The sequence below is a fragment of the Chelonoidis abingdonii genome, chromosome 7, assembly GCF_003597395.2.
Source record: "Chelonoidis abingdonii isolate Lonesome George chromosome 7, CheloAbing_2.0, whole genome shotgun sequence".
NCBI lineage: Eukaryota > Metazoa > Chordata > Testudines > Testudinidae > Chelonoidis > Chelonoidis abingdonii.
In genome coordinates, this window is record NC_133775.1 from 79,817,050 (window position 1) to 79,842,232 (window position 25,183).

Here is a 25,183-nt window from a genome sequence, read left to right on the forward strand (position 1 = left end):
TGAGCAAACTTGTCTTGTATGATCACTTGCTGCTGTTCACTAAGGACTTGAATCTGGCAACAGTGGAAAAAGAGCTGTGAACACCAGTGCTCAAGCTCAGAGAAGTGAGTAAAGTTGATGCTAAAAATTCTTGAAAATAATAAATCCAAACAAAAACTGTAGAATTAACAAGATTTGTAACAGAAGGAGTGAAAGCAACAGAATAAGGACAGCAGAATTAAGAAAAAACAGGTTAAATTTTGGGGAAATGGCAGCTGAGGTCCCATTGGAAGAAAATCTCAGGATGGAAGGAGGTCAGGAAAGCTAGGAGTTTCAGAAAGAAGCAATATTAAGTAATCATAGAATCATAGACTAAGAACAGAAGGGACCATTATGATCATCTAGTCTGACCTCCTGCACAACGCAGGCCACAGAATTTCACCCACTCACTCTTGTATCAAACCCCTAACCTATTTCTGAGCTACTGAAGTACTCAAATCATGGTTTAAAGACTTCAAGGTACAGCGAATCCTGCAGCAAGTGACCTATGTCCCATGTGGCAGAGGAAGGTGAAAAACTCCCAGAGTCTCTGCCAATCTGCCCTGGAGGAAAATTCCTTCACGGCCCCAAATATGGCAATCAGTTAAACCCTGAGCATGTGGGCAAGACTCACAGCCAGACACCCAGGAAAGAATTCTCTGTTGTAACTCAGATCCCACCCCATCTAACATCCCATCACAGGCCATTGGACATATTTACCGCTAAAAGTCAAAGATCAGTTAATTGCCAAAATTAGGCTATCCCATCATACCATCCCCTCCATAAACTTGTCAAGCTTAGTCTTGAAGCCAGATATGTCTTTTGCCCCCAATGGTCCCCGTGGGAGGCTGTTCCAGAACTTCACTTCTCTAATGAAATCTTCATCTAATTTCAAAGTCTAAGCTTCCTGATGGTCAGTTTATATCCACTTGTTCTTGTGTCCATATTGGTACTGAGCTTAAATAATTCCTCTTCCTCCCTGGTGTTTATTCCTCTGATATATTTATAGAAAGCAATCATCTCTCTCCTCAGCCTTCTTTTGGTTAGGCTAAACAAGCCATGCTCTTTGAGTCTCCTTTCATAAGACACGTTTTCCATTCCCCAGATCATCCTAGTAGCCCTTCTCTGTACCTGTTCCAGTTTGAATTCATCCTTCTTAAACATGGGAGACCAGAAGTGCACATGGTATTCAGATGAGGTCTCACCAGTGCCTGGTATAACGTTACTAATGCCTCTCATAGATCGTCATAATCTTGTCACACCTTTGTTGCCCTTTTCTAGGAATAGGCAGAAAGTCACCTGAGCCTCAATTTCCTTAAGCATTTTTCCCAGCCTGGCATAGTCTCCCTTGTGTCTTCCACTGCTTGGGTCACTACCACTGCTGACTTTGTATCTGTCATAGGCTTCCTACCTGAATCCAACCTCTTCTCCTCCAACAGAACTCAAACTCAAACTCCCCTGTTCACAGCTCTGTTTGCTGGCTCCTGTGCTGCTGCAGCTGTCTGTGCCGCACAACAGCAAACGATTCTGATGTGAAGGAAAAACAGGAAGAACAGTAAACGTCCAATATTGCTGCATCAAGAGCTTTTAATGATCTACAAATCAAAAAGGAATCCTACAAAAAGTGGAAACATGAAAAAATTACTAAGGATGAGTAGAAAAGAATAGCACAAAGCATGTAGGCACAAACTCAGGCTAAGGCACAAAATAAGTTACGTCTGGCAAGAGACATAAAAGACAATAAGCAGAGATTCTTTAAATACATTAGGAACAAGAGAAGGATGAAGGAAAGTGCAAGTCCACTACTTTGCATGGAAAGAGCTAATAATGGACAACAACAAGAAGGCTGAAGTGTTTAATACCTATTTTGCTTCAGTCTTCGCTAAAAGTTTAATTGTGACAAAAAGCATAACACAATTAATATTAATGGGGTAGAAATTAATATTAGGATAGAAAACAAATTTAAGAATATTTAGATGAGATAGATGTTTCCAGTCAGCAGGGCCTGATGAAAAACTCCTTTGGGTACTTAAAGAACTAGCCGAAGCAATTTCAGAGTCATTAGTCATTATGTTTGAGAACTCCTAGAGGACAGATGTTCAGTGGACAGGAGAAGGGCAAACATAGTACTTATCTTTAAAAAGGGGATCAAAGAAGACCCACAGAATTATATACCCGTCAGCCTAACTGATACCTGGAAAGATACTGGGAACAAATGATTAAATAATCAATTTGTAAGCACTTGGAGGATAACTGGGTGATAAGAAATAGCCAACATGGATTTGTCAAGAGCAAATCATGCCAAACAAACCTAATTTCTTTCTTTGACAGGATTACTGTTTTCATTATGAGTTGGATAATGGAGTGGAGAGTATACTTATGAAATTTGCTGGGAAGGATTGCAAGCATGTTGGAGGACAGGATTAGAAATTGAAAGGATCTTGATAGATTGGAAAATTGGTAAAAATCAACCAGATGAAATTTAACAGAGAAGAATAAATTACTACACTTAGAAAGGAAAAAAAAATCACATGCACAGATACAAAAATGGGAAATAATTGGCTAGGCAGAAATACTGCAGAAAGTATCTAGGGGAATATAGTGGAGCAAAATTGAATATGAGCCAACAATGTGGTATTGTTGTTAAAAAGGCCAATATCATTTGGGATGTATTAACAGGAGTGTTGTATGTAAAACATGAGAGCTGGTTGTTCTGATGTACTTGGCACTGGTCAGACCTCATCTGAGGGTATTGTGTCCAATATTTTAAGAAAGATGTGGACAAACTGGAGAGAGTTTAGAAAAGAGCAACAAAAATGATAAACGTTTTAGAAAAATCTGATCTCTGAAGAAAGGTTAAATAGACTGGGCATGTTTAGTCTTGAGTAAAGAAGACAGCAGTGACCTGATATTCTTCAAATATCTTAAGGACTGTTATAAAGAGGACAGTGATCAGTTGTTCTCTATATGCCTGAAAGTAGGACAAGAAGTAATCAGCTCAATCTGCAGCAAAAAAGGAGATTTGGGTTAGATATGAAGAAAATTGTTCCAACTGGAAGGATAGGTAAATACCAGAATATGTAACCAAGGGACATTATGGAATCCCTGCCTCAGAATGGGAGGATGGACTAGATGACCTCTCAAGGTCCCTTCCAGACCTACATTTTCTGTAATTCAGTCATAATGCTTTCCATTTCTTTCTTTCACTGTAACTTCATTGGTTTGTTCTCTGTTTGGATTACAAATCCCTTGTGGCCTTGCCTTCTTACCTGTTTGTAAAAAATGCCTAGTAGGCTATGCAAACAATAAAAATTAAAAGTAATCCCATAGTTCCTCTTCTCTCCAACCCTTTCCCCACACTCTAAATCTCCATCTTGCAAGGACACAAACTCTAGTCATTTTAATGCCAAATCAGATCTTGTAGATTATAATCAACTCTGATTGCCAATCCCATAGGCAGGCCTGAGTGGCATCTTAAATAGTGTAAAATCTTTTCTGGCTTTTAAAACAAAGGAGATCAAAAGCAATTACTTCAGATCTATCTATGCCTCTCTATCATTCATCCTCTGACATGCATCTGACGAAGTGGGCATTCACCCACGAAAGCTCATGCTCTAATACGTCTGTTAGTCTATAAGGTGCCACAGGACTCTTTGCTGCTTTTACATATCCAGACTAACATGGCTACCCCTCTGATATTCTTTACCATTGTTACTTATATGTCCCCCATTAGTGGGATATCTGATTGCCTCACAATCTTTGATGTTTGTATTCTAGGAGGACGCCTCTGATGTAGGGCAGTGCTATTGTCTCCATTTTACAGATCGGGAACTGAGGTACAGAGAGTCTACGGCACTTGCCCAAGGTGTCACAGGAAGTACAGGGCAGAGCAGGGAGCTGAATGTGGGGCTTCTTAGTTCCAGGCCAGTGCCCTAACCAGTAGAGCAACCTTCCCCCCTCTGACCTACTGTTTACAAGCAAATGTTCCACTGATCAGTGTCAGTGAAAGGACACATTAGCATCAATGGGAGATGGTTCAAAGCAGCATGTGATCCATTCAGCCAAGGAAAGACAGGTAGAAATTAATTCAGTTCTAATGATGCTTCTACACTATGAAATTAGGCAGTTATTCCCCTGCTCTAGAGGAAGGTACGATTCAGTTTTTCCTATTTCTTCAATCATCATCTCAGGGAGCAAGACCACAATGAAAAATAAGTATCAGAGTAGGAATTCTGTACTAAATACAGTGTTGTGAAGGTGACCTAAGTAATCTGTCATGTATTTAGAGTCTGAGAGGGGAATTTTTGGCAGCATTTGTAACATCTTACCACTTATAATGAAGCAGTTTGACTTGAGAGAGACCAACATAAGAGACTGCAGGATAGCAGGGGCCAAACTCTCCTCTGGATTATTCAGATTCACCTCTCATCCTACTCATAGGGTGTGTCTACACTACGGGATTATTCTGATTTTACATAAACTGGTTTTGTAAAACAGATTGTATGAAGTCAAGTGCATGCGGCCACACAAAGCACAATAATTCGGTGGTGTGCGTCCATGTACCGAGGCTAGCATTGATTTCTGGACTGTTGCACTGTGGGTAGCTATCCCGTAGCTATCCCATAGTTCCCGCAGTTGTCCCCACTCATTGGAATTCTGGGTTGAGATCCCAATGCATGATGGTGCAAAAACAGTGCCGCGGGTGATTCTGGGTAAATGTCGTCACTCAGTCCTTCCTCCGTGAAAACAACGGCAGACAATTATTTTGCGCCTTCTTTTTCCCTGGATTGCCCTAGCAGACGCCATAGCATGGCAACCATGGAGCCCGTTTTGCCTTGTCACTATCACTGTACGTGTACTGGATGCTGCTGACAGACGCGGTATTGCAGTGCTACACAGCAGCATTCATTTGCCTTTGCAAGGTAGCAGAGACAGTTACCATCCTTATTGCACCATCTGCCATTGTAAAATGGCGATGAAATGACGGTTATCAGTTGTTTTGTACCGTCTGCTGCTGTCATGGATTCTCCTGGCTGGCCTCGCTGAGGTCGGCCCGGGGCGCATGGACAAAAATGGAAATGACTCCCCGGGTCATTCCCTTCTTTATGTTTTGTCTAAAATAGAGTCAGTCCTGCCTAGAATATGGGGCAAGTGTACTAGAGAACCAGAGAGCACAGCCGCTCCGTGTCAGAGCCCCAGAGATCCCACAGAAATGATGAGCTGCATGCCATTCTAGGGGGTGCCCCTGCAACAACCCCATCTGTTGCTTCCCTCCTCCTCCAACTCTCCTGGGCTACCATGGCAGTGTTCCCCCATTTGTATGATGAAGTAATAAAGAATGCAGGAATAAGAAACACTGACTTTTCAGTGAGATAAAATGAGGGGGAGAAAGCCTCCCGCTGCTGTGATAGTCCAGACAGTGCAGAATCTTTTCTTTAGACATGAAGGGGGAGGGGCTGATGGAGCTAAGCCTCCAGTTGCTGTGATGAGGACGGTTACCAGTCGTTTTGTACCATCTGCTGGGAATGACCGGGAGTTATTCCCATTCTTACCCAGGCGTCCACCAAGGCCAGCCAGGAGCACTCATGGGCTGATGATGAAGATGGATATCAGTCATATTGCACCATCTGCCACCGGGAACGGGATGCTGGTGTTTAGCGCTGCAGCACCCCGTCTACCAGCAGCATGCGTAGACATAGGGTAACATTGAAAAAAGGCGAGAAACGATTTTTTTCCCTTTTCTTTCAGGGGGTGGGAAGGGTGTAAATTGACAACATATACCCTGAAACGCTCGGGAAAATGTTTTTGACTCTTCAGGCATTGGGAGCTCAGCCAAGAATGCAAATGCTTTTCGGAGACTGTGGGATAGCTGGAGTCCTCAGTATCTCCTCCATCCCTCTATGAGCATCCATTTGATTCTTTGGCTTTCCGTTACACTTGTCACACAGCACTGTGCTGTGGACTCTGTATCATAGCCTGGAGATTTTTTCAAATGCTTTGCATTTTGTCTTCTGTAACGGAGCTCTGATAGAACAGATTTGTCTCCCCATACAGCGATCAGATCCAGTATCTCCCGTACGGTCCATGCTGGAGCCCTTTTTGGATTTGGCACTGCATTGCCACCCGTGCTGATCAGAGCTCCACGCTTTGCAAACACGGAAAATGTTTCAAAAGGTCAGGGGCTTTTCGCTGTTTACCCTGCCAGGGCTACCTATCAAATTGTTCCAAAGTAGGCTACAAATGGTCCACGTGGGCATACCGCCGGAGCCATAGCCATCGGATTGCGGCCCCAACTACCCTCATCCGCCATGCATAACTCGATTTCAGTGCTCCCCCTTGTCGTGGAGAGAGTTACATCGACATTGGTTTAAAAGCTCTTTTATCATGATGAAGGGCTTCGTTTGATATGGACGGGGGCAGGGTTAAATACGTTTGAGGCGCTAATTTGGTTAAAACGACGTAAGTGAACAGGCCATAGAATTCTCCCACGTACTGCCGTCTGCTTCTCCATCAGTGATTCCCACAGGGAAGCAGTGCCCCTGTATACTAATCCGCTATGACCAGAGAATGGAATAAATGCTACATAGGAGCCTTACAATCAGAGCACTAGGGCTAGATAAGCAGCGAGAGAATCCTGTTGGCCTTATAGACTAACAGACGTTTTGGAGCGGAGCTTTCATGGTGAAATACCCCCTTCGTCAGACGCAGGTATTGGAAAATTCCGGCAAGTAACATGCTAGCAACAAGCTAAGAGATAACGAGGTTATGTTCAGTCAGAGGGAAGGCCCTGTTTCTAATACAAGTAGAGGTGTGAAAAACCAGGGAGAGAAACTGGTTCTGTAATGGCAAGCCATCACGAGTCTTTGTTGCAGTCCAGAGCTGAGGTGTCAAAATGCACATGAACTGAATCTCAGCAGTTTTCCTTTGAATCTGGTCCGAAGTTTTTTGCTGCAGGATAGCACCTAAGGCTGCTTATGTTGTGCCAGGGAGGTTGAAGTGCTCTCCTGGCCACACTATAGCAGACCCTTAAGGGGCTATCCTCCGCAAAAGAAATCTTCAGACAGACTAAAAGAGAAACTGCGAGCTTCAGTTCATTTTCAAATTTGACACTATAGCTCGGACTCATTCAAACGACGGAATGGCTTGCCATTACAGAACCAGTTCTCCCTCCCTTGTTTTCACACCTCTACTGCTCAGAACAGGGCCTCACCCTCCCTGACTGAACTAACCTCGTTATCTCTAAGCTTGCTTGCTAGCATATATATACTGCCCCTGGCAGAATTTCCACTTCCTGCGTCTACCACGAAGTGGTATTCAACCCAGAAAGCTCACGCTCCCAAAAGTCCTGTTAGTCTATAAGGTCACAGGATTCTCTGCTGCTTTTACGATCCAGAGTCATGGCTACCCCTCTGATACTTAAAGCCGCTAGAATAGGATCTCCAGAGCAATCTAGTCCAACCCTTCTCACTTGAGATAAGATTGGGGTCAGCTAACAGATATTTTGGAACCAACCTTCTAAAATGCTCAGTTGTAGGCTTCCATGGCAACATATTTCCAGTAACTCTTACCTATTCTTAAAAATTAGAACTCTTTCTAATATTAAAACCATCTTCCTGTTGCGATTGAGGGAGGACAGGAAGTAATTGGCTCAAACATAAGAAGCTCATCCTCATCCTGTTAACATATTAAGCTGTCTCATGGTTATATCAGTAGAATTTTATTCTCTTTTCTTGCGTCGAACTGGAAGGGACCTCGAGCAAGGTCATCTATCCATCCCTGCAACGGGTGCCATGAACTAATGATCTAGACCACTTCCCTGACAAGTGTTTGTCTAACACTGTTCTTAAAATCTCTACCAAAGGATGAGATTCCCCAAACTCTAGCAAGTATCCAAGTGCTAACCACCCTGACTAATTACGAAAGTTTTTTCCCCATGTCAACGCTAAACTTCCGCTGCTAGCAATTAAACCCATTGCTTCTTGTCCTATCTTCGAACCGGTTAAGAAAAACAATTTCTTCCTCTTCCCTGTAACACCCGTTTACATACTTGAAAACTGTAATCATGTCCCCTCATTCGCTTTCTTTCCAGATCAACAAACCAATTTTTCCAAAATCTTTCCTCAAAGATCGTGTTTTCTAGACACCCTTCATCAATCATTTTAGTCTGTCTCTCTGGACTCTCTAATTGTCCACATCTTCATGAAATGTGGTGCCGCAGAATGGACACAATACCTCCAGAATTTGAGCCTAATCAACATAGAGAAAGGGAAGAATGACTTTTTGTGTCTTGCTTACAACATCCTGCTAATACATGCCAGAATGATGTTCACTTTTTTGAAACAGCATACATGTGACTCATATTACTTGTGGTCCACTATGACCCAGATTTCCTTTCTGCAGTCCCTTTTGGGCAGCTCAATCCCCAATTTCTATGTGTGCGACTGATTGTTCCATCCTAAATGAAGTGCTTTGCATTTGTTCTTATTGAATTTCATCCTATTTACTTCAGACCATTTCTCCAGTTTGTTCAAATCATTTTGAATTTTAATTCTACCCTCCAAAGCACTTGCAACCTCTGCCAGCTTGGTATCATCTGCAAACTGTATAAATATACTCTGTATGCCATTATCTAAATCATTGATGAAGATATCGAACAGAACCAGACCCAGAACTGATCCCTGAAGGACTGACTGTACCACTGATAACTACTCTCTGGGAATGGGTTTCCAACCAATTTTGAACTCACCTTATAGTAGTTCCACCTAGGTTGCATTTCCCAAGTTTGTTTATGAGAGGTCACGTAAGACAGTATCAAAGGCTTTACTAAAGTCAAGATATACCACGTCTACTGCTTCCCCCCCATCCACAAGGCTTGTTACCCTGTCAAAGAAAGCCAGGGTGACTGTTACTTATCACCTTATTATTTTTTAGAAGTTTGCAAATTGATTGCTTAATTATTTGCCCCATTATCTTTCCAGATACAGAAGTTAAGCTGACTGGTCTGTAATTTCCTGGGTTGTATTATTCCCTTTTTATCAATGAGCACTATATTTGCCTCTTTTCCAGTCTTCTGGAATCTCTCCCATCTTCCATGACTTCTCAAAGATAATCACTAATGGCTCAGATATCTCCTCAGTCAGCTCCTTGAGTATTCTAGGATGCATTTCCTCAGGCCCTGGTGACTTGAAGAGATCCAATTTGTCCAAGTAATTTTTAACTTGTTCTTTCCTTATTTTAGCTTCTTCTGATCCTACCTCATTTTCAGTGGCATTCACTATGTTAGATGTCCAATCACCACCAACCTTCTTGATGAAAACCAAAACAAATAAGTCATTAAGCATCTCTGCCATTTCCACATTTTCTGTTATTATGTTATTATTGTTATATCCCCCCTCAGCCTTCTTTTCTCAAGACTAAACATGCCTAATTTTTTCACCGTTTCCTCATAGGTCATGTTTTCTAAACCCTTTATCGTTTTTATTGCTCGCCTCTGGACTATCAAATTTGTTCACATCTTTCTTAACCCAGAACTGGACACAGTTCACCAGTGTTGAGTAGAGTGGAAGACTTACCTCTCATGTCCTACATATAATACTTCTTGTAATACATCCCCACTTGATAATAGCCTTATTTGAAACTGCATCAGATCAGACTTGACTCATATTCAATTTGTGATGTACTACAACCCCCAGATTCTTTTCTGCAGTATTGCTGTTTGCCCAGTTATTTCCCATTTGGTATTTGTGCTTTTGATTTTGCCCTTACTAAGTATGGCAACTTTTCTCTTATTTTTATTGAAATTCATTTTGTTGATTTCAGACCAATCCAGAGTAGTTGAGGTCAACAATTTACTACTGGATATTGGTGTTTAGTAGCGGAAGCAGAGATAATGACCATTTTAAAAACTGGGATGAAGTTGTGGATTTTTTTAAATTATTGTTATTTTTTAAGCCATAAGTTTTTTCTGTAAGCAGAAATGCACATTAATGTACTACAAATATAAATCTGACCTGCCTCATCACTAAATGAAGCATGCATTTTTGCAAGTCTACAGCCTTGTAAGCATACTACTAAAGTTATATGTACTCAGCCAGACCCTTAGCTGGTGAAAATTGGGGTAGCTCTACTAACATCACAGAGCTACACTAAATTACACCAGCAGCAAATGTGATCCAACACTCGTAACTGTGCTACATTCGTCACCCACAGGCCACAGCAATATAAACCTAATGGGCTGAGCATGTGGTTTTTCTAAATATACCCATCTGAGGAAACCTACGTGCTCAAATTTGAAAATTACAAGGTCATTACTCTGGGATATTTCTGTAACTTTAGCAGTGGCTAACTAGGTCACAACTGTCTTTACAGAATATGACAGGCAATTTACTGAAATTGGTTACAAGGCAATCTCTTATTTTGGGGAACAACATCTACCTCCTGTGTCACCCAGGCATATCTTCATCTGTCTTCGAGTGGCCCATCTTCAAACATAAAATAAACCTTGTTAAAATAGTTTTATGAAACAAACTATTGAGTAAATATATATTAACTCTTATGCACCCTATTGGCTAATGTGTATGCATACCACTGTGCTTTACTGGATGGAATTGAAACTGTTCAGCTGTATCTCCTAGTCACCCTATTCAGCAAACAGCATTAACAAAGATCTCCTTTCTCCGGTGCAGTTTTGACCCCCTGTCATGTTACATTCCTAATGGCCATAGCGTGTAGTGTACTGACAAGTTTGTAGCCTTAGGTGGTCAAGAATTTGTTAAAATATTCAGCCACTAATAAGTGATTGGTACCAATAGGTCATTGTGTTAGTCCAATTCCGGAATGCACATTATGGGGAAGAGGGTGCAGGTTTTCTCCCCTTGCACCTGCAGCAGACCTCTGGCACTTACTATGTGAGCACTAAATGGGCTGGCTAGTCTACCTCCCTCAAGGGATGTTCACCAGACCACCATCCAACCCGCTTGCATGCCTGCCAGGGTCTGACAGCAATGGCTAGGCAAAATACCTTTCACTGGCAGGTGTAAGGTGCACTATGCAGCATGCTTGCTGAGGAATCCCACCTTGTGTAGACAGAATAACTTGGAGTACATGAGAAATAATACCTCCCTTAGTCCCTGAAAGGAGCAAAGACTTTTCTGGCCCATTATTTGTAAGGCTGTGTAAGAAATTCTGGTGGTCTTCCCAAAAAGTTTTTCTAGACAAACTTAAAATAATGCTCTTGTGTTTTGCTTTGTTATTCATTTGAAAGCCCTGCAGGCTTCTTAAGTGATATTTAATATTTGTTATTTCCTGCTGCATCTAGGCTCTTTTTAAAAATGGATCTTTGACCTCCTGATTACCAAACCATTGTACTATTAGGGGATGCACTAATAGAGGAGAACTATTCTAGCAAAATCCTTCTACCTGTCCCTGGTGGCTCTTCAGGGAAAAATGGACGATAGTCCTGGTATTTGTGTATGCAAGGGATAACCAAGACATCCTGGCTAAAAGTGTAGCTCTTTGCAAAGCAAGTTCTAACACCTACGGTTAGCTGTAAAGTATTGTCAAACCTATGGCTGCCCCATTGCCATATCTTACCCCATGCTTTGTAAAATGATATGAGACACCATAAGTATGAAAGGCACTATATAAAGCAAATTATACTGTATGAACGCAATCCTGAGTACTTGATTGGAAGAATTGCTGGGCTGATAACCTCAAACTTTATATATTTTAGACCAATATATATTGGCTTTCAAACTATTTACATTTCTAATGATGTAATATTTAGTTTAAGTCAATGTAAAATCAGGTGACTTTAGGACCCTGCAGAATCCTGAAGCCTATTGTATTTGTTACTGTAAAACCTGACTTGGAGAGCACATGGCTTATGAGGAGAGACTGAGGGAACTGGGATCGTTTAGTCTGCAGAAGAGAAGAATGAGGGGGAATTTGACAGCTGTTTTCAACTACCTGAAAGGGGGTTCCAAAGAGGATGGATCTAGACTGGTCTCAGTGGTACCAGATGACAGAATGAGGAGTAATGGTCTCAAGTTGCAGTGGGGGAGGCTTAGGTTGGATATTAGGAGAAACTTTTTCACTGGGAGGGTGGTGATGCACTGGAATGGGTTCCCTAGGGAGGTGGTAGACTCTCCTTCCTTAGGAGTTTTTAAGGTCAGGCATTGCAAAGCCCTGGCTGGGATGATTTAGTTGGGGATTGGTCCTGCTCTAAGCAGGGGGTTGGACTAGATGACCTCCTGAGGTCCCTTTCCACCCTGATATTCTATAATTTATAAAAGCTAACTTTGTTAAAAGCCCTTTGTCTCATGGTCATAGACACATATGCCTTAGTTCTATGATGTGGCTAAGGTGCTTCTTGAATCAAAACTCTAATTAGGCTGCTAGGGTAAGGTTCTGCATGCCTGCATAGGATTGGGTGTAGCTGTGCTCACATCCACCACACCCCTTCCTGACAACTGGGAAGTTGGCAGATGCAAGCCCACCCACTGCTAGTGGCCCCTCCTCCAGCCTGGGGAGGAGCTACTGAACCCAGTGCTCAACTAAATATGTGGGACAACGAAGAAAAAAAAATAACAGGAACAGGTGTGGGGGTCAGAGGGCCAAAACTAAGGAACCAGAAGGGGACACGGAGCAGAGAACAATGGACAGCGCCCACTGCTCCTCAAAAGTGTCCAAGGAGCCACCGGACGCCGCCCAGAGAAACTCTGCCTGGATGTGTGAACTGATAAAAGAATGAAAATAGGCTCCACAGTTGCAGGCCTCTCCCCTCAGCTAGCCTCCTCTCCCTCATGTAATATCAATTCATCCTCATCATCATATCCACTCATTATACTCCACATCTGAACATAGCTACTTTATGAACTTTATACCCTCATATCTCAATGTCTGTACTTTGATCCATCAACCGTTTACCCCCAATCAGGGATATTGCAGATTATGTTTTCCTTATGCCACCTGATCTTAAGCCAAACTTTGCACCCTCGATAATCTATACATTATTCCCTGATAACCAGAAACTTCTATGCTTAAACTCTGTATCATTCACTTTTTTTTTTTTAAACATCTTAATAACATTTTTAAAATGGCCACTTTGACCATGGCTAGGAAGAGGTTGATGAGGTGGTTCTGCAATTTTGTGGGGCCATGTATTGAGTGTGCATATATAAACTGGTATGGGGAAAGTGCAGCCACAATCTCAACAAGAGGTTCTGGAGGAGCCGGAAAAGGGGCTGCAACCTGGCACACTGCAGATAGACATATGCCAAGATCTCCCTCACACCACAAAAAGGGCAGGTGTCAGGAAGAGGGGTGAACAGCGCCAGAACGTGGAACCAAGGTGGAATATAGGCTGGCCCACCAAGATCTCTCACCCTCTGCAGCTGGTAGAATGTCCTGCCACTTGGTGTCAGGGTGGGACACAAGGCTGGGGAAATGAGTGTGGAGTGCGAACGTGTAGAGATGGTCTTGTGGTGCGGTTCGGATGAAAATCATGCAGCTGGCTCAGGGTACAAAGTGGTGGGGGCCAAGAAGGCTCACAGGGTAGAGGCCTGATGAAGAGGCCCAGAGGGCCTGAGGTGAGGGGTGGGTGCGGGATACCCTCTCACAGGACCCACTCAAGGAAAGACCGAGAAGTGGGCAATAAGGCTGCCTCCACCTCCTGAAGTATGTGCTGGGGGGTGCCAAGGGCAGACAGCCCCATGCACCAGCCAAGTGCATAGGGATCCATCCAGTCCTCCTGGTTGTAGTCCAGAGGTCTCTGATCCTGGTAACTTCCTCCAGGCCTGCCAACCTCATGCTGGGCAGGTAGAGAAGGCTAAGCTGCCTCTGCCAATTCTATGGCAGTACTGAGTCTCTTTACAAAGAGGTCAAAGATTCTCAGCAGAGAATTTTCCTGACTTGACTTGGTTGAGAGTGCATATTAGTAACATAACAGTTAAAAAAAAAAAAAAAGTTACAGGGATGTTGTAATCATCCCTAAATCAAGTATTCCAAACAGGAAATTGAGAGTTCAGGTTACACATAAAAGAAATCCAAAACATTTTAAAGCAAGAAATGTTCAGCTGAGGCATTCAAATAACCTTAACCCTGGCCTGCAGTGATGTCATGCAATAACTATGTGATTATGATTAAGGTATTTTACTATTTGTGGTCCCAATTTGATTAAGTTAATTTTTAAAGACATTAGCTATTGTTATATTCCTTCCCCCGCCTCAGTACATGGCAGAGCAAAAGTTGTTTGGATGCCTTCACTGTGCATTTCTATACTGTACTATATTTAGATGTCTTTTATAAGTAACCTTAATGCTCAATTTCCAGCTTATGATGTTCAATTTGGGGATATTACAATGTATATATACACAATTATAATTTTGTTACCTTTGTATAGTCACATGTTAATGTAATTTGCTGTCTAAGAATTTCCTTGGCTTTTTAATAATTTTTTAAAATATCATACATGAACCCTAAACCAGAAACCCAAGAGAATGTTGCATGTGATATTTTTAATGATTTGAAGTTATGGAGTATCAACTTTACATCTTTTTTCAAGATGTTAACTTTTAAGGGCAGATTCTCTGGTACACCAGAGTAGTGAAAGATAACCAAGTGGTATATAAGACTATGTTGTAAAGGCGGGTATTAAGTGAAAGGAGATGTAGGAGACCAGTCCCTGGGTTAAAATGTCTCAGCACATCAACGTCTTCCACTAGTGTCCTGCCTCAGTTTACCCTGCAGAAGTGCCTCAATGGGCAGTGAAGCTGAGGCATCAGTGCCACTGGCAGATAACCTAAGCTAGCATGCAGCCATGGAACCTTTAAGGAAAAGTAACTGTCAGCCACAAGTCATGTGCTTGTGAGAACTCTTGCTACATATTCTGTCTGCCTCATGCCACTAACTCATTACAAGGAATAGAACTGTTGCATGCAAATCAACAGAAAAGGAAGAGAGGCAACCCAAACAATTGCCAATGATGTCACGATGGTCCTACTTAAGAGTTTTCCAAGCTGTTGACTTACCTTTGTCTGTAGCCTGTAAAATCCTAAGAATTACATAAAATCATTAATAACTTTGCTCAGTTGTAAAGTAATTTCTATGAATATACCCTATGCATAAACACTTCAATTAATTTTAATTATATGGACATTTGAAGTGTTATTTTCTTTAAGATAATTAAAAAATTTAGTATCAGTCAGAATAATGTGAATAGACCGATTTTATATTAATTTCAAACGAATTGGCAGATTTACTTGAAAATGCTCAGAAAATGCATTCTTTACTCAGAGTAAGACTGGGAAGGATATGCTGCATTTTATACAGAGCAAAGAAGCTGAATCTCTCCTTTAGTGCAAACTCGACTCATCATTAATCATGGGACTGCAACTGGTGCCTGCAGAGTAAATAGCAAGGAACATACAGTATGGACAAGGTGTTCATATCATAAAGCTTCAGTCACAAGAGCAGCACTATCACTTGCTTTATTTTGCTACTCAGTGTCTCTGTTCACTCTTACAAATGATAATCAAGGCTCTTGTTTCTGTGTCAAGTGTGAGTAAATGCTACATAGTATTTTGAGGCAAACTTTCAGCAAACATGCCTTGGTTAATACAATGTGGTCAGAAAAAGAAATGGATCAGAACAGCTCCAAGCCCTGGCAGGTAGTCAAAATATGAACTGAGATCCAACTTTATACTTGGCCTTCCTCTCTATAATGGGTTAAACCATCACCACAGATCTGAACACTCTGGAAGTTTGAGGAAGTTTAGATGCAGCTACATTTTTTCGGGGGGTGGGGGGGGTGGGAGGCGATTGATGTCCCTATATGAGGCTGAATCAAAACCCAGATTTGAAGTCTGCAGCTTAGTCTCTTCTCAATTAACACACACAGAATCCCACAGCACCTTCAGAATCCCTGAGAAGGTCTTCACCTATGTGAATTTATATTTGTATAAATATACCTTACATGTCAAATGTGACTAGTAATTTTGGATGCCTCTATTTTTGGGTGCTCAACTTGAGAAACTTTAAAGTGGCCTGATTTTCAGAAAGTGCTGACTGTCCATCAAAGCAGGCCCCTGCATAGGGTCTGAAGTTGAGTGCCAAAAATTGAGGGACCAAAAAAGACCAATCTCTTTTTAAAATGGATGTTCTGGGATGAACGTGCATGTATGCTCACTAGAAGCAGGAGAAACAGAAGAGATTTAGCTGGGAGTTTCAGTGAACTCTGAACTCAATATGATGTTATTGCGTCTGCCCTGCAGAACTTGTTATCCAGGGGCAGAGCACAGTTGCCACAAGACAATCAGATACTCCCTTCACTATACCCAGGGAACGGGATTTCCAGAGTGTAGCACTTTGCGCCCAGCTCCCTCAATTATCTTCCTACGTCTGGCCCCAATATTCTTGGAGTGGACTCTGCTTATACCCACAACGTTTGAAGTTAATTAGGCAAACAAGCTTGTTTGAGAGGATTTTATTTCAACTTCCTTCCGATTCTAAGATGAGCGGCCGGTGATGAAGGCAGAGAGAATGGTCCGAGTGTAACATTTTCTGCAAGTGTTGCTGCATGGCCTTATCCTGTCCTATCACCCACTACTCCCATCTCAAAAAGCAGTGTGGTTTTGATACTTCCTTCCTTACCTAGTTGCAGACCCAACTGTCTCCGTGCCTGAATGTTCTATAAAAACATTTGTTGCTAAGGGCACACGGTTCTCAGAAAAAGCAAGCAAGCAATGCTTTGCTCATTTCACTCCTAAGCCTTGGCTGAAGGCTTGTGATATAGGAATTATTTCTGTTCTTACGATGCCTAGGAGTTCTAGTCATGGACCAAGAGGCCATTGTGCTAGGCACTGTACAAAATTCAGAACAAAGACTGTCCCTACCTCAGAGTTTACAAGTGACAGCAGGTGGATACAAACAGATGGAGGACTACAAAGAAACAAGGAAAGAAGCAAAGATCATCTGTCAATATTATATCTAGGGAAAAATATTTTTCATCTGAGAAGAACGATATAGCAGAAAGTGTTTGAAGCAGCAAGTAATGAATTTATTCCAGCAAGATGAGATGAGCAAACTGCTCACCAAGTCCTGCAATCTTTGCTCAGTGAAAATTCCCTCTGCAGCCAATGTGGGGGTCAGGGCTGCAAGCTCTCCATGGCCAGAAATCCCAGTACCTTTGATGTTCTGACTGGATACAGATTATTGGAGCTAGACTGGATGCTTTGTTTTGCTACTTAAACTGAAAAGAAGTAGAAGATATAAACTACTCCCAAAGAGGGTATAAAAAAAGAGAACTGCTCATAAAAAAAAAAAAAAGTTTGCCATACTAATGAGTTTTCAAATCCTGTTCCCTGCGAACACACAACTACCCTGTCTACATACAATACCCCCGAATAGTTGCTGAGGTTGTAGGCAAAGTTGCATGTGTTATATGCTAAGGGAGAGCAGAAGGCTGGGTGCCGTCAGTTTCCTTATCAGTTGCAGCAGAAGGAAGTAGCTTGTGAAGATGTAGAGTCTGTCACTCCATGGAGGCAGGCTGTTTGACATAATTAAGAGGTTTTCCGAAACTTGGTATTTCCTTGCTTTTTAGAGCTTATGTTAGGGAGGATGTCAGACCCATCCAACCTGAATCCCTTTTAAACAAGGATATTGCTTGTGGGATTCTAAAAAGGGCAAGTGTCAAATCTGCACAAAAATCAGAACTCCAAACTGGTGCTTGCAGAAAAGGAAGGTTGAAAATATTAATGCTTTCTGGAATCCTTCTTCCCACTTCCCCATTGTAGCAGGGTGGTTGGCTGGGTGTCCAGGACTTCAAATGACTCCATTTTCTAATATTTCAGATAAAGTTAATATTAATTATCCTATGTTATTATTTGACAGTTGCTTACAAAATGATAGGTCACCATGGCACTTTGCACAGTGAGTAAGGACATAATCCTTTCCTTGAATTATTTCTAGTTTCACTGAGTACTGCAAGACACTATGTTGTGGGGCCAGGACCGGGGGAAAAGAGAGGCAAGGAGGCTAGAGAAAGGAATACTGAGAATAAGATTAACATTACTAGGGTGGTACAGGATGCAATATGTTAGTTCATTTTTTTTTTGATAGGCAGTGCTTGATAGCTTGCATTTATTTCAGTTAATCTAACCTAACTGAACAAAATGCTTAAGCATGTGCTTGATTTTAGTGCAACTACTCTCAGTCCATAAAATGAGGCCTGTGCAGAAGTCTTTACAGATTAGGACCATAGAGATGGACATATTTCCTGCCCCAAAGAGCTCACATATTTAATGTTATTGCTTGTTTCAGAAGGAATTAGAGGGTCCTCCTTTGAGAAAAAAAAACAGAGAAAAAGGAAAATAAAAATAGTCAATTTATTTTACACCTTAGCCATAATCAATGAATTTGACATATGAAAGATCCCAAAGTCACTGATCTGCTTAAGGCCTGTGGTGTAATTGTACAGTAAGAAAAGATGGTACCATATTAGAGAAGTCAGAAGGGTTGTTTTTGTCAGGCACCAACCAAACAGGATCTTGACTTTTTACAGTCAAATATTTTATTTCCATAACTGTTATATCTGACACCTACATAAAAAAAGAACTAGAAGTAGGTTGGATGTTTTTAAATTATATCGAAATTCAAGTATCAAGAAGTGTTTTCAGCATTTGTGGGAATTTCCTAAGGTTATTTCCTGACCAAAGGCATAAGGGGAATTAAAAATAAGGCCATGACTCATCACAACTGTACAACTGTCTTTAAAACAAAATAAAACATTGAAGGGCAGGTTCACTACTGATGTTCGCTAGCACAGCTCTGTTGACTTTAGCAGAGTTGCATCCGCTTACATTGGTGGTGAATTTGGCCCTGAGTCTCAGGGTACCTCTTGCAAAGGCAGCAAGTACAAATTAGTCTCTTGGCGTCCATGGATTCTAGGGTTATTGTTTACTTTACATCACGAGCAATATTTGCATATCTGCTCCCAAGTAAAATGTCACTCATGTGACCCATCCCTACTTCTGCACACATGCACTACTGAAAAATTACATAAGTCATGGTGTCTCAGTCCCCAAAATATGGAATATATATGAATATTTTTGGCACAGCCTGAAAATGCTGGGCATGACATAGGCTAGATTATCCTGTCTGCTTCTGCTTGTGGAAGGGATCCCGATTAAGTGAATCTGGCTGAAAAAGGAGAGGATAGAAGAATCAAGAGAGATTATTCGACAATTTGAAGACCTGCTCCCCCTCTGGTGAACTGCTGCTACCAGCGGCGGCTCTAGGCATTTTGCTGCTCCAAGCATGGCAGGCAGGCTGCCTTCGGGCAGCAACGGGACCAGCGGACCCTCCGCAGGCAAGCCACCGAAGGCAGCCTGCCTGCCACCCTCACGGCAACCAGCAGAGCACCTCCCGCGGCTTGCCGCCCCAAGCATATGCTTGGCGTGCTGGGGCCTGGAGCCGTCCCTGGCTGCTACATACATATGTGGCAACTATGCACTATGAGCAGGGAAGGGGGCAGAACTCAAGCAAACTTCATGTAGTCCGCATCAGCAGTTCTCAACCAAGGGTCCAAAGTCCCCTGGGGGCCACAAGCAGATTTCAGGGGAGTCCACCAAGCAGGACTGGTATTAGATTCACTGGGGCTAGGGCAGAAAGCTGAAGCCCTGCCACCCAGGGCTGAAGCCTAAGCCTGAGCAGCGTAGCTTTGTGGGGCCCCAAACAATTGCCCTGCTTGCTAACCCCTAAGGCCAGACCTGTTTTTTATAGGCAGAAAAACAGTTGTTGTGGCACAGGTGGGCCATGGAGTTTTTATAGTATATTGGGGGGAAAGGAAAAGGTTGCGAACCCCTGGTCTATCAGGTACCTTTGCTGCCACCCTCCAGTATTCACTTCTTGTCTTTTTAAGATTTCAAGTTAAAAGGTTTCAACCCTTTCTCCCCAGGAACTGGAAACCCAGAGAAACACTCTTGTATGTGGTAATTATTAGGTAGCATCCCTTCAAAAAGTGGTAGTTGGGTGGGTGTCTAAATACCTTATCAGATTTAGTCAGTTATTGTAATAAATACATTATTTTTATTTTTCACTAAGAACAAATATAATCTAGAATGGAACTGGGAGCATTAGAGAAATAGTTGTATACACAGAAATTGCTGATCTTACCCTGACTTTGTAAGTCTGTCTTGGAGCCTCTTAATTATTTCTAAATATACATACATATTGCGCTGCAACCTGTGCATGTCCAGTGTCCTCTCTCCCCCTCTCCCCCCCAAAACCCTGCTTCTGAGTCACTGGAATGTCTTTGGAGGGGCAGAGATTCTTTGGAGAAAGTTAGCACTCCCAAAGCCCACCTCAATCGATTATGTGGGAAGCTTCTGGGTCGAACTGCAATCTGAGCACTCTTCAGACTTTTCAGGTTCCCTCCTTGGAGCTCTACTAACCCTTCCTCAGGTAGCCTCTACCCCCAGGCAAGTCCAGCCAGACCTTCTTTCTGACCCTCTGGCTCCCTGTTCCCTATGCTGCCCCATCACCATTCCCAGATCTCCCTCTTTTGAGATTCACTCTCCATCTCTCGCCTGGACCAACCACCCCTGCCAGAGGCTCTCCCACCTCTTGTGATGTCACCAGCCTCAGCAGTTCCTTCACATTCATCTCTTATTTCCTCTGGTCCATTGAAAGCCCCTCTAGGACTCCATCACTCTGCCACAGGGGCCCCTCCACAAGTTTCTCTGCAGAAGCATTTGCTGTTCACCTCTTCATGAATCACCCAATTGATTAATCCCAAAGTTTCAATTTTTTTGGCCATTTTGTTTTTGACAAAAATACTATAGTGCATTGGGTATGGAGATGAGAATAGATATCAACCACTCGAGTGATGCAGCAGAATATGCTACCCTGCATTCACATATTTATCCAAAAGGAAGGAGAAGGAAAATTTTCTTTAAAAAAAAAGGAAAATCAAATAAGTGAAAAAAACAAAGAAGCACTGAACTAAAAGAAGAGCAGATAGGTATTAAGGAAGTCATTTTTGTGTAAGAGGTTTTTTGTTTGTCTATTTTAAAACAGAATTCTAAGTAAGTTAAGTCAAGAAATCAATAGGAATGAAGGAAGAAGTTTCTTCCCCAAACGGTAAGTAAACCTTTCAATCCTCTTTTTCTTTTTCAAACTTTTAAGACAAAACTTTTCAGAATGATTTCCATTTGAGCTAACAGAAGCTCTCCAGTGTTATTTAATAGCAAAATCCGTCTCAGAAAACATGATAAAAAAGGAATTTCAATTTATTTCTTTCTACTGTTATTCATGTTAGTGCAGTACTTCATTAAGAGCCCAAACCTATAGTGACTTTCAGATTGAGTAATCCAATTGAATTCAGTCACACTACTCATGTGAGCAAATTTACTCCTGTGCATAAGTATTTATAATACTGGGTTACGTTTTGGCAAGTTAAGCTAATTACATTTATTTATTACTGTTTATAGTGCTAATATTAATGTTAGTATACTATCAGAGGTGTGCTTTAAAGACAAATTGTAATGAATAAAACAAAATAAAAATTACAATACATTTTAATATACAAGTATATGTATATCAGTATACTATATTTCAGATGGATAAAATTAAGAAGACCTTAATAGAGGATGTTGATATTAAATCTTTGGTGAGAAAAGACATGAGACTGCTTTAGATTTATTTTGAATATTTTTGAATGACCATCAGCAGGTTCACAAATTAGCAAAGTTATTAATATAGTGAGATTCTGTGTTCTATTTTAATCAAATATGGGATCTCTCATTCATTTGCTTCAGATTTTTCTAAGCTGCTCAGGTGATTTTATAAATATTTTAATAGATAATTTGTCAAAATGTTCTACAGAGCTCTGAAAAATCTCAGCTACTATGATAAATTTGGTTGAATTTCTCTCTGAATTTTATTTTTCAAGTCACCGTCCCTAAACATCCACGATGGGATTCTTAGGATGGAAAGTTCAGGAAAAGTTTCTTATTAGGTCATTTGGGGAACCTTTTGAACTGCAGTCACCATAAAGAAAGGAGTATTATGAAAACACAACTGCTATGCTACAATAGGTAAAAGAGTAGCTACAGACTTCACAATGGAAACTTTAATCCCCAAACTAATCCCTTCAGCCTTACATATTGGTGTCTCTCTCCTGCTCCCCAGCTGATGAGAGTAGCCACTGACACTGAACCCGCTTAGACAGTACAGATTTTATAAATGCAGTAGGCACCACAATATAAACATAAACCACTATTAATAACTAAATTATTTATTCTATAAACCTTGGTTGAAATTAATAAAATGCTCTGGTCCTTGCCAAAACCCACAGATTAACACACATTTGGAGTCCCTGGCTTCCAGGGGTGGCTCCAGGCACCAGCTCACCAAAAGCATGCCTGGGCGGCAAGCTGTGGCGGAGGCGGTGTGCCTTCGGCGGCATGCCTGCAGGAGGTCTGCCAGCCCCGCAGTTTCTGAGGCAATTCAGCAGCGGGTACGCTGAAGGTGCAGGACCAGAGGACATCCTGCAGGCATGCTGCTGAATCCGCGTTACCAGTGGACCTCCCGCAGACATGCCGCCGAAAGCCATCTGACTGCCATGCTTGGGGCGTCAAAATATATAGAGACACCCCTGCTACCTTCCCATTGCCCTACACCTTTTGTAGTCATTGTCACCTATGCAAAATGACTATAGAGCATTACCATTATGATCTGGGTAGCATGGTGTTACAACCACTTTGCATATGTGTAACTAACTACTTGTGCAATCAACCACATGAGCAAGTCTGGAGTTTTTAGGCCAAACTGGATCAAAATTAAATATAACCAGAATAGCCCCCACTCCTGCAAGCACTTATGTACTTAACCGTATGACAGTGAATAGTCCCCACTGACATTAATGGAATTACTCAGTTAAAACTATGTGCAGGTCTTTGCAAGAATGGGGCCATATAGACAAAGGCTCAGAAAGTGAGATGAGATGCCAAACTTCTCAAACATTTCTCTCTCTCTCTCTCTCTCTCTCTCACACACACACACACACACACACACAAATTTGCCTCAAACTTTTTTCAAAATAATCTAGCCTGGATTAGGATCAGCTTTATGAAACTTCAGGAAGTTTATTTTTTAGCTTATTGGCAGAGTTAGTAGGGAAGAGGGTCAAAATTAAATTCACTTGTATAATGGAAGACTATCTTCAACTAATTACGCTATAGCTTTTACTAAGACACATTTAGTTCACAATCATTAAAACTGAAAAACCTATTTTTTATGTCATCACAGGACCCAGACACAGAAGTTTGCTGACAATACAGGTAAATATGTACTTGCTATCTAAATACATAGTATTTAAAAAAGATTAAAATATTAATTAGCTGCTTGCACAGTCTATTTACTGTCATTGCCATCCAATTGTCTTCATTCAAAAATTCTCACATAAATATTTATGCTAATAGATCTCATGTACCTTGAATTTAGCTCTACATTGAATAATACATCTGTCCAAGAACTTCCAGGATTAATTGCAACTTAATGAGCTAAATTATTGTTGATATTAGAGATGAGCATGAAGGAAAAACGTTAGATCCAAACACACGCAAATGCTGGGAGCTATTGTAGATGGTGCCTTTAATAGACCTGGGAGTAGCACATGCCAGCAGGATGTGGGTGGGGTGTGTGCAGAGTGATGCAATTTCATGTTAGAACTGCTTGGGTTGTGTCTGTTACCAAATAAGGAACATTACACTAGTTGATACCTTAATTCAATAAGGTTCTTAGACTGAGTGAAACAGGATCTATAAACAGGTACAGTTGGGCCAGAAAAGTCCTTGGATATATTTTCTTGGCAGGGGGATGCTCCAAATTTCCCCTTGCCTACCTAGGATGCTGGGAGTGCTCTTCATGCTGCCCCCCACCATACCTGCAGTGCTCGTTAGGGAAGGGAGGAGAGAATGACAACAAAGGGGGGAGATAAAGCAGACAGTGAGGAGAGAAGAAGAGGAAGGTGTGAAAGGCAGAGAGGGAGGGAAGTAGAATAGCAGAAGGTGAGGAGAAGGGAAGATGAGTGGGCTCAGAGCAAGAGGAGAAAGCCAGCAAGCCAAGAGAGCACAAGGTGTGAGAGGGAATGAAAGGAGAAACATCAAGCTGGAGAGCTAACAAAAAGATGTTTTAATAGCAGGGATGGAGGAACAATGGGGGGAAGAAAAGAGAGAGAGAGATGCAATCAGGGAGCATTCATGTGACTACTGAACCTCTAAGGCACAATGTCCTCTTTGCAGCTGGACTTCATTAGGGTCTAAGCAGCTTCCACATGGCTTCTCTGCACTGAGCTTCCATTTTAAACATTTTACTAGCTGGGCCAAGAGCACCTGTACTTCCACAGGTTACTACTCCCCCATTGGTCCTATTGCAAATGGGTTAAAAAAGGACACATAACTAAAGCTGAGCCAATAATGGATTGTTTGATTCAGGGAACAAACTGAAAGAATTCTGGAAAAAAATCCATTCAGATTTGAACTGAAACTTAAATCTTTCTTCAAAAATTCTGTTAAATAAAAAAGTCAAAATTCATTTTGCAGACGCAAAACAATTTTCATTAATTTTTTTTTCCTTCAGCCAAAACTATTTCTATGTATTTGTGTATTCAGGTCCAATCTGCAAAGACCCCCAAAATTCTTTTCAGTTGAAAAAAACTAGTATTTGGAAAAAAAATTGCCCAGCTCTGCACCCAATATTCCATATTAGCAACAAGATAAAGCATGAGATGAGAGGTTAACAGCTGAGTCAGTTGTGAATGCTTTATTCTTCAACTAGCATTTAAATCTTGAAGGGTAGGACACATCTCAGGCCTGGTCTGCACTGCCAAGCTTTTTTGCCAAAAGGCAGCTTTTGGTCATGAAACAGCAGAGGTGTACACATTTTGAGAGGAAACTCCTCAATTAAAGCGCTATAATAAAACCCTCTCCACAAGTATGTGCAAAGATTTCATCTCCAAAGTGCCAGTGTAAATGCCTTGCTTGCTTTTATTGCTGCAATTGGCCTCTGGAGGTGTTCCACAATGCCTGCAGTGAGCTCTCTGCTCATTGTTTTTAACTCAGCAGCCATGCAGGCATGCACCCCTCCCCTTTCAAAGCTTCATTCT

At 41.7% G+C, this 25,183-nt stretch overlaps 1 protein-coding gene across 1 annotated transcript in view; it reads left to right on the forward strand.

Moving 5' to 3' along the window:
- LCP2 (lymphocyte cytosolic protein 2) overlaps window positions 1–25,183 on the forward strand; it is a 55,703-nt gene that overhangs the window by 12,425 nt on the left and 18,095 nt on the right. Inside the window, exons 4-5 of the mRNA XM_075068067.1 lie at window positions 21,094–21,156; window positions 23,326–23,357. Coding sequence (XP_074924168.1) covers window positions 21,094–21,156; window positions 23,326–23,357 — 95 coding nt within the window. The remainder of the gene's footprint in view (window positions 1–21,093; window positions 21,157–23,325; window positions 23,358–25,183) is intronic.